The 9,199-nt window shown below is 37.8% G+C and overlaps 2 protein-coding genes across 2 annotated transcripts; one reads left to right on the top strand and one right to left on the bottom strand.

Annotated features, from left to right (window-relative positions):
* The first annotated feature begins 2,251 nt into the window (after positions 1 to 2,251).
* LOC106437544 (low-temperature-induced 65 kDa protein-like) lies at positions 2,252 to 4,871 on the top strand. Its single transcript, XM_048773996.1, has 5 exons — positions 2,252 to 2,439; positions 2,535 to 2,714; positions 2,789 to 3,295; positions 3,376 to 4,578; positions 4,671 to 4,871. Exons 1-5 carry the CDS (start codon positions 2,364 to 2,366, stop codon positions 4,739 to 4,741), a joined length of 2,037 nt encoding a protein of 678 aa, XP_048629953.1. The 5' UTR covers positions 2,252 to 2,363; the 3' UTR covers positions 4,742 to 4,871.
* A 1,215-nt stretch (positions 4,872 to 6,086) lies between these two features.
* LOC106453458 (alkane hydroxylase MAH1-like) lies at positions 6,087 to 9,168 on the bottom strand. Its single transcript, XM_013895706.2, has one exon. It carries the CDS (start codon positions 7,953 to 7,955, stop codon positions 6,405 to 6,407), a length of 1,551 nt encoding a protein of 516 aa, XP_013751160.2. The 5' UTR covers positions 7,956 to 9,168; the 3' UTR covers positions 6,087 to 6,404.
* Between the last annotated feature and the right edge of the window lie 31 nt (positions 9,169 to 9,199).

Genomic DNA, 9,199 nt, shown 5'->3' with positions numbered 1-9,199 from the left:
CTCAGAAACTCATTACACATAATCATATATAAACCTAATCTAAACGTTTCCGAACAATGTAAATCCGTTGTATTTCAAAAAAAGTTCTATAATAATAAAAATGCGAACATGTAAAAAAATCATTTTGATTTCCATGTTTTCTGCATATTGCCATTAAGGTAGGCTCATTCACAGATAAGCATGCATGTTGATTTTGGTAGGTGCACTAAAATTCTCAAGAGATAAATATGAGCAACACTTGCAAGTGAATCATTTGACTCCATTTCACTACTCTTTTCACCTTTTGCTTATCCTAGTTTCTCAAAGCCGAATCATTAGTGTCAATTGACTCAATTCTGTTGCTAGTACCATAGACCCTAGTTCGATCAAAAATGATATACCATATATTTATGCTGAACTGGTTTTTGACATCGATGATGACAAAACAATTTATGCCCTTGACGATGGAAAATTATTAATAAAAAGAGATGAATTTATATTCAATGTGTTATGTGTCCATTTTTTAAATATAAAGTTCAAGTTTATATTAATGTTTTTTAGATTCTAATAATGTTTTAATATACGAATTAAAATCGACACAAAGCGGTTTACTGTTGGTTAAGCCTTTGATTAAAACGTTAACCAATGGATAATCTAATTAACCCGAAATAAGATTAAAACGACCCAATTAGAACCCTAACAACCCGATTAGAAAGAGTAAACCGGCTTTAGTGGATCAATTAACCCAAAATAATATCAAAATCCCTAAAGCCCCAATCTCCATGTCTCTCTCGCGATTCGACCAAGCTCCATTGAATTCGAAGATTGAGCCGTCCCTAGTCAGGTGGTTCTAGCCGTCAAAACTGAAGGAAAAAGGTGAGTCTGACACTCTTTTTATTAGTTTATTGTTTTTGGTTCAGATTGCATACATTAACAATCATGTTCATCATCTTTCTGGGTTTGTCTTTATGGGAAGCGAAATCCCTTTTCTGGATTTTTAGATTTTAGGTTCTAAAAGATAAAATTGAATCGGAAGTTTTTAATAAGGTTTCGGGCGGGTTTTAATTGATTTCTGGTTGGATCTTCGTTTTGGATCCGGTTGTACTAATATCAACCGATACCAACTGATTTACTGTCGATTAATGTCACAAACCACTAAAACTAAGCCAAATTTTGATTTGTGTTGAAACGGGTTTCAAATTTTTATAATGAGAGGGAAATTGACTATTAAATTTAATCTATGTGCAATTTGAACGAAGGTAAAAATTTGTGTAGAACTGTTACTATAGAATAGTTATGGTGTAGAAATAAGTTATCGACCCGAATAAAACAAGAAATTCATTATAAACAATTTAAATTTTGGATTTTTGGTTCATCTACTCAGATTCGGTTAGTAGCAATTAGGATTCAGATATGCTGTAATACCTTTCAAGATCTATTTATATATTGTTATATCTTATAGATTCTGATTTTTAGTTCAGGTTTAATTCACATCTCAAATAGTGAATTTTATGTCCATGCCTAGAAATAGATATCTGGCTTTGTGTTCATGTGATCGGTTAGTCCGGTCTTCAAATTATTACGAATACTTAAAATTTTGCTGAATTGACTTTAAAATTTTAAGATTTAGTTTCAGCTAATTTAGTTTTTCAATTTTCATACCATACTGAGACGAAAAGAAATTGGGTTTTATTAAATTTTAGTTATATTCAGATAATGTTGATTATATTCTAATAATTTATATAAGTTCAGTTAGTTTAGTTTTCGATTTATATTTTAAGATGTGGTCTATAAAATTGATTTATTGGCATAAATCAGCTTTTCTGGTTAAAAGATACTAAAACAAACCAAATTAGACGACCGAAAAATTGAACTGGTAACTTTGTTAATTTTGAAAACAAAAAGTTAATGGAATCTATGACCAAACCTTAATCGAAATTAAAAATGTTGGCTTGGTTTGACATGTTTGACTCGGCTTTCACACCGTTTTCACTTTTCAGACTTTCAATATGAAACTAAGAACGACGTGCGTTTATTTATTTAAAACAGCACAAATACATGATTAACGTAGACCGACTTTTAGTGAAAGTAACGTCGACAGGCTTCTACAGGATAAAGATTTATTTGGCAACATAGCCACGTAGAGATCAAAGCTCTGAGACGTGGCAGGACGGGACGGACGCATCGCACGTGTCAGTATCCTACAGAAGTGAAGAGCCACTAGCCAAAGAGAGATGGTTCGGCCATATGTCATCTTCCTCTCTCTCAAGTCCCTCTATTTAAAACCTTTTCATGGTTTCTCAGAGACATGCCTAGAAGAAAAACAACACAAACGAACAGAGAAAAAGAGTTTGGTTGATTGATTGAAAAAACAGCTTTGAAAAATGGATATGCAGTCGCAGATGACACGTCCTTATGGTCATGATCAAGCAGAGGATCCAATCAGAATCCACCATCCAGGTAACACATAACAACACATAACGATAACCACATTAAACCAGCAAAAATTTTTACTAAACCAAACCGATCAATATCATGTTCTCTTCCGTTAACAGAGGAAGAAGAAGAGCATCATGAGAAGGGAGCAACTAAAGTTAAAGTGTTACAGAAAGTGAAAGAAAAGGCCAAGAAGATCAAGAACACTCTTACTAAACATGGTCATGAGCATGATCATGATGCGGGCGAAGAAGACTACGAATATGACGAGCCAGATCCAGAAGTGCACGGCGCACCAGGTTTTGTCCTTTTCATTAGTAAACACATAGCGGTTATGTTTTTGTGACATTAACGGTTTCTCTATATGGCACAGTGTATGAGTCATTTGTCGTTAGAGGAGGCGTAACGGGTCACCCTGAGTCTCTGTCTCATCCCGGAGAAACTAATCTTCCGGCACCGGAGGAGATTATTCCACCGGGGACAAAGGTTTTTCCTGTCGTGACAACAGATTACACCAAACCCATTGAACCTGAGCCATTACAAGATATCTCTTATGAACACGACGCACCGTCTCATCCTGATATGTCGGAGAGGGAAGAGAGAAGAGATGCACCATCTCATCCTCTCAGAGTTTTCGACAAGTCAGAGAGAGAAGAGAGCAGAGAGGATCATCAGATGCCCATGCACACTCCCGCCTCTCTGCTTTCTTCAACGGAGGATGTGACGAGGACGTTTTCTCCCGGTGACGATGATGAAAATCTCGGCGGTCAACGGAGAGTCAACATCGGCAGGCCTAGAGGGTTGGAGGAAGATCCGGGCGCTCCAGGAGGAGAATCTGTATCTAATTATCAGACCAAGGTTACTGATCCCACTCATCAAGGTAAGAACGTTTTATTACGGAACTCGAGATCGTGTTTTTCTAAGGGTTTATGAAAGTGTTTTGTTTTGTTTGTTGTTTAGGAGGTGGAGAAGCTGGAGTACCGGCGATTGTTGAGTCTCTGGGTAAGATGAAAGTGAGAGATGAGTCGCCTGTTCATAAATCAGGACGAGATTTTGAAAGAGAGATTCCGACAAGAAGCCATGAGTTTGGTCTGAAAGACGAACACGCAATCGGGAAGGATTCTGCGGCGGGATTTGGAGGGGAATCTGAAGATGGGATGGGAAAATATTTTCGGACAAGAAGCCATGAGTTTGGTCGGGAGGACGGTTCTGAAACAGACAAGAACTCGGCGACGGTTTTGGCCAGCGGATCAATCGCTGGGCTGGGGGAAGATTTTCCGGCGAAGAGCCATGAGTTTGGTGTGAAGGATACGGCCAAGGGATATGGTGAGGAAACAGGACCTGGACTGGAGAAGCATTTGCCGCCGATAAGTGATGATGTGAAAGTAGAGAATGTCTTGGGAAGAGACTTACCGACGGGGACTCATGATCAGTTCTCACCGGAACTCTCTCGTCCGAAAGAGATAGATGACTTCAAGGAGACGCACGAGTCAAAACCCACTACCTACACAGAGAAGATAGGCTCAGCGACTTCGTATGTAACCGACAAAGCTGTAGCGGCGAAGAACGCTGTCGCCTCAAAGCTTGGATACTCCGGAGAAAGCGGTGGGCAAGAGCAGAGTCACGTTGGAGATGAGACAACTCCAAGATCTGCAACGGGATACGGGCAGAAAGTGGCGGGAACTGTGGCGGATAAGTTGACTCCGGTTTATGAAAAGGTCAAGGAGACAGGATCCAACGTGATGACGAAATTGCCCCTTTCGGGAGGTGGAAGCGGAGCTGAGGAGAAGCAACACGTGGGAGAAAAAGGTGCGTCCACTAGAGACTACTTGGCGGAGAAGCTGAGACCTGGAGAGGAAGACAAAGCATTATCCGAGGTGATTGCTGAGAAACTTCATCTCGGAGGAGGAGATAAGAAGAGGACAACGGTAAAGGAAGTGGAAGTGACGGTGGAGAAGATCCCTACCGACCAGATATTGGAGGGAAGAGAACAAGGCGTGTCCTTCACAGACGAAGGAAAAGCAGTAGGAGGAGGAGGAGGAATGGTGGGGAAGGTTAAAGGAGCTGTCACTTCTTGGCTAGGTGGCACAACAGAGCACGTGAAGCCGAAATCTTCAGATTCCGTTGAGGACGAGTCTTCACAGTCACTTGGCTCCACCGTTGGTAAAACTTCTTAATCATTTTTATTTGTTTAATTAAGGACTTTTGGTGTAATTATTATTTATGGTTTGCTTATGTCTTTGTTGCAATGGTAGGGACTACGGGGTTTTCGGATTCCGGTGGAACTCTGCCGGGGCAGAGGGGACTTCAAGCTTCTGGAAACTGAGATTGATGTTTTGCTTTTGAATGTTTAATGTATGTTGTTGGTTGATGGCTCTGTCTGTGGTTTTCATGTATTTTGATGCAATCCTTGTTTTGTGTAAAAATAAAATAAAAATGGAAATATTTGCTTGCAATCTAATGGCTATAGAACATTGTACTTCAAATCCAAGGACAATTTAAAGAAGGGTGTTAGCATAAATAGTACTCTTTAGTTTGTCATAAAACTAGTATTCAAAAAAATAAGATTGCTTTTCTTTCATAATAGCACTAGGTGATAACCCGCGCCTTGCGCGGAGTGAATTGACTCGGTGATTTAATGTTTGACATCCAAAATAAAGTCTGTATTTGCAATATATGATTGATAAAGTAGGACTTTATAACACCGGAAGAAAGTTTCAAGAACGGTAAAAACATATTTAAACAATAAAATAAGTCTTTTATAACTTAAAAGCTCATTTATTATTAAGATGCATAATTAAAGAATTTATCATAATAGTTCTTAAGTAAGATATTGAAAGCCAAAACAAAAATATAAATGTGAATAGAATACTAATAAAACGAAAAAATCTCCAGTGTGGAGCTGCGCACCTTAGCGAGCTTGGTCATGTCTCGGTTCTAAGATACAGAGTGTACTCTGCTTCAAAGTGTTCTCGTCGAGATGAATAGTCACGTCTCTCTTCTAAGAAAAAAGAGTGGGTTATATAGTTCATACAATATATACACGTTCAAGAACCATTATGCAGTGTGGATGAAAAATGCTTAGCGAGCTCGGTGATGTATCGTTTCTAAGATTCAGAGTGTTCTCTTCTTGAAAGTGTTCATGCTGAGTTCTTCGCCGATATGAATGTTTATATCTCCCGTATAAGAGAAAAGTTAATTACGTCTTCATCTTTTCGATTCTGTGTTTCTAACTTACATGTGTTACTATCTAGTGCTTCGCGATATGCACTGACAGAGCACACCCGTATTTGTTCTGGAAAGTCTTCATGATGGGAAATAATCTTTACGATGGTACGGTGATGTCGTAGCTTAAGCTTTACGTGATAACTCATTCCACGAGTGGTTTTTTTAATTTTCTAGATCAATGAAACGTTTCCAAAAATTCTGTAATAGCAAAACCAATTAAGGCAACTAATTTGTGAGAGTCTCTGTACAATGGACACGTGTCATACATGGTGTGAAAGCATTAACTCCAATGCTCCTCTTTTAATATATAAGGGATTTACTAATCAATAAAAACACTAAATCAATCCACACATTTAATCTCATAAATAGTGCTATTTAGTTTGTCATAAAACTAGTATTAGAAAAAGAAGATTTTTTTTCATAATAGCTGAAGAACTGATAATCAGATGAACAACCCAAATCGATCTTCCGGTTTAGCCGTTTGGACACATTCAATATCTTCTCATAATGCTAAACATTTTTTTGGAGGACAAATTTGGAACCGAACTTTTTTTCTCTTTTCTCTAGCCACCGGAGAACAAACTCATTGCCATCTGAAACATGGGAGACCATAGAGCAGACAATGGCACCCTACTTTCTAATTTTCTTTATTATTAACAGATAAATTAATATCATCTTTATTTATTGTCAATTTTTTTTTTTGTTATTTTACCAATGGACCTTTTATTTTCCTTTACTATTAACAGATAAATTAAATATCACTAGATCTTAGTAACACTCACTTTGAGACCATCTTGCATGCGAAGAAGAACAGAAGAAACTGGTTTGGGTTTGTGCCCTTCAATGACCTTAAAGTCATACTTTCGTATGATTTCCACAGCCACTGTCTTTATCTGCAAGAACGTTAACTTCTTTCCCAAGCAAGTTCTTGGACCAGAGCTAAACGCCAAGAACTTATACGAAGGCTCATGTCTCAACGTTCCGCTGTCTGAGATCCATCTCTCTGGTCTGAACTCTTCTGCGTCATCTCCCCAAACAGATTTCATCCTTCCCAATGCATAAATACTGATTACTATCTTCCAGCTCTCATCAACTCTATGCCCGCTTGGAAGCACGTCTGGCTTCGCCAGTGACTTGTGGTTAAATAGGACTGGTGGGTATAGCCTTAGCGCCTCACACACGGCGCCTTCTAGATACACAAGCTTGTGTAACTCTGTTGGGTCAAACACTGGCATCTTCTTGTTGATCTCGTCTCGGATCTTGGCCGTTGCTTCAGGGTTCTTGGAGAGAAGCCAGAAAAACCAAGTGAGAGCTGAGCTTACTGTGTCTCTTCCCGCTAATAGAAACCCCAAAAGAATGTCTCTCATGAACTTATCATCACTCGGTTTCAAGAGTTTATATTTCTCCCTATTTATGGTCATGTAATACGTTAATATGTCCATGGCATCTCCTTTCCCATGATTTTTAATCTCCTCGCGTTTAACCGATATGATCTTCCCTAACAATCGATCGAAAACCTCAATACCTTTTCTCATCTTCTTCTCTATTCCTACACCGATCCAGTTTTGGAGCTTCCACAAGAAAACCGGCTTGATATGTCTATAGAAAATCCCATCTACAACTCCTTCCACGGCTGCACCAAACTCAACCTTGGGCATCTCAATGGAGAGGCTTCCTGGATCATACCCGGTCATCAAAATTGAAGATGTGTCGAACAAGAATCTCTGGAACAAATCTTGTAAGTCGACAAGGATGTTTTTCTCAGAAGCGTTTTCAAGAACTGGAACAAGCCCTTGCCTTATTTTGCTTACGCTTGTGCTCACCGAAAAACTTTGAAAATCTTTGTTACTAATAATGGCATGAGATGAGTTTCTCATATCCTCCCATAAACCTGAATCAACGTTGAATATCCCATCTCCCAAGAATTCAAAAATCTTCTGAAACTCCTCACCTTTGGGGTAATTAACGAAATGTGAACTTAGAATGTAGTGGACATTCATTGGATCAACAGTGACCAATATGTCCGTTCCACTGCGCCATGGTCCTTTTAAACGAAACATCATATTGGCCGCCTCAAGAACCTGGGGGAGCCAGTCGTGGATACGATGAATTTGGAGGAGCAGACCCGGAAGCATCCCAAGGACTGGCCAGTTTGTGAGGAAAGGCGTTTGAGTTCTCATGTGGCGGAAAAGACAATACAAGACGAGGAAGAAAATGAATGCTATGATGATGTCAAGTAAGCCAATGATCATCGCCATAGTACACAAGGGGTTGTTTTCTTGGCCTATAAAACTGATGGTTCTTTTTTTCATATGAGTGTGACATCCAAGAACAACTCGTTTGCGGTATATAATGTTTGAAATGACTTAAACCAATTGTATTTAATTATTTTTGTAGGAATCGTATTATCAAAGTTTGACAGTTGCACACTCTTAAGTAGTTATAAAGTTTTGTCATAAATCACTTATAGTGTAAGTTTCAAAAAGAAATTACTTCTAACCCATGAATCAAAAATTTATTGTTGATATTATATAGTTTTATAGATTCATACATCTAAAATTAAAATTAAAAACAAAATAATTTAGAATGGCATACTAAAAACTATATGTATTTAAGTGAATAATCTTAATATAATTAGGGTTAATTAATAAAATAAATTTGGTTTATTATATACTTAATGGGATTACGTCATGTGTTCCTAATACATTATACATATACATAAAATTTGCTTAATGAATCAGTAATCAACTGCTGGCCGCACTAAGTACGTCCGCAAGATACATAAAGAGAACGTGCTCTCATTAAGGTAGATACGAAATTTGTTTCTTCTTATGCAAGCAACTAAGAGAAACATGCTGTCATGTGCATGTGAGCATGTCGTATATAATCTTTGTATGCATACACATAATTTAGAAGTCAGCATTCGGAATTCGGATTATCGTCACATTTGGTCGCTTAATTTTTAAGTGAAATAATATATGTATCATGTGATTTATGAAATTGTGTATTCGTTTTCTCGAATCAGTTTCGGATCCAATTATCAAGCAAAGCCAAAATCTCTTCAGATTTTAATACATTTGTTCTTAATATTTTGAATTTAAGTTTTAGTTTGGTTAAGACTTAATAAATAAATTAGTATTAGTTCCATGAGCGTCAACTTTTTTTTATCTGCAAGAACGTTAACTTTTCTTCCAAGCAAGTTTTTGGACCAACGTTACGTCTTATACAAAGGTTCATGCCTCATTCCACTGTTCGAGAGCCATCTTTCTTGTCAGAAATCTTCTGTGTCATCTTCCCCAAAAGAATCTATCTCATCATAACCAACGCATAAATAGAGACTACTATCTTCCAATTTGCATCGACTCTATGCTTACTTAGCACGTCTAGCTTTGCCCGTGATTTGTGGTAAAATGAGACTACTATCTTCCAATTTGCATAGACAGCTTTTAAATTATCTTTCTTTAGAAAGAATATCTGTTTTGTTAAAGAAAAGAGGATAAAATATATATTCCGCCATTCACAAGTTATACTCTGTTTATTTACCGACTTGTAAACA

The sequence above is a fragment of the Brassica napus genome, chromosome A3 (genome assembly GCF_020379485.1).
Source record: "Brassica napus cultivar Da-Ae chromosome A3, Da-Ae, whole genome shotgun sequence".
Classification (NCBI taxonomy): Eukaryota; Viridiplantae; Streptophyta; class Magnoliopsida; order Brassicales; family Brassicaceae; genus Brassica; species Brassica napus.
This window is presented reverse-complemented; position numbering and strand designations above follow the sequence as displayed.

Coding starts and splice junctions, on each gene's coding strand:
- LOC106437544 (XM_048773996.1), top strand. CDS start 2,364: ATGGATATGCAGTCGCAGATGACACGTCCTTATGGTCATGATCAAGCA. Junction 2,440..2,534: donor AATCAGAATCCACCATCCAG/GTAACACATAAC, acceptor TTCCGTTAACAG/AGGAAGAAGAAGAGCATCAT. Junction 3,296..3,375: donor TACTGATCCCACTCATCAAG/GTAAGAACGTTT, acceptor TTTGTTGTTTAG/GAGGTGGAGAAGCTGGAGTA.
- LOC106453458 (XM_013895706.2), bottom strand. CDS start 7,955: ATGAAAAAAAGAACCATCAGTTTTATAGGCCAAGAAAACAACCCCTTG.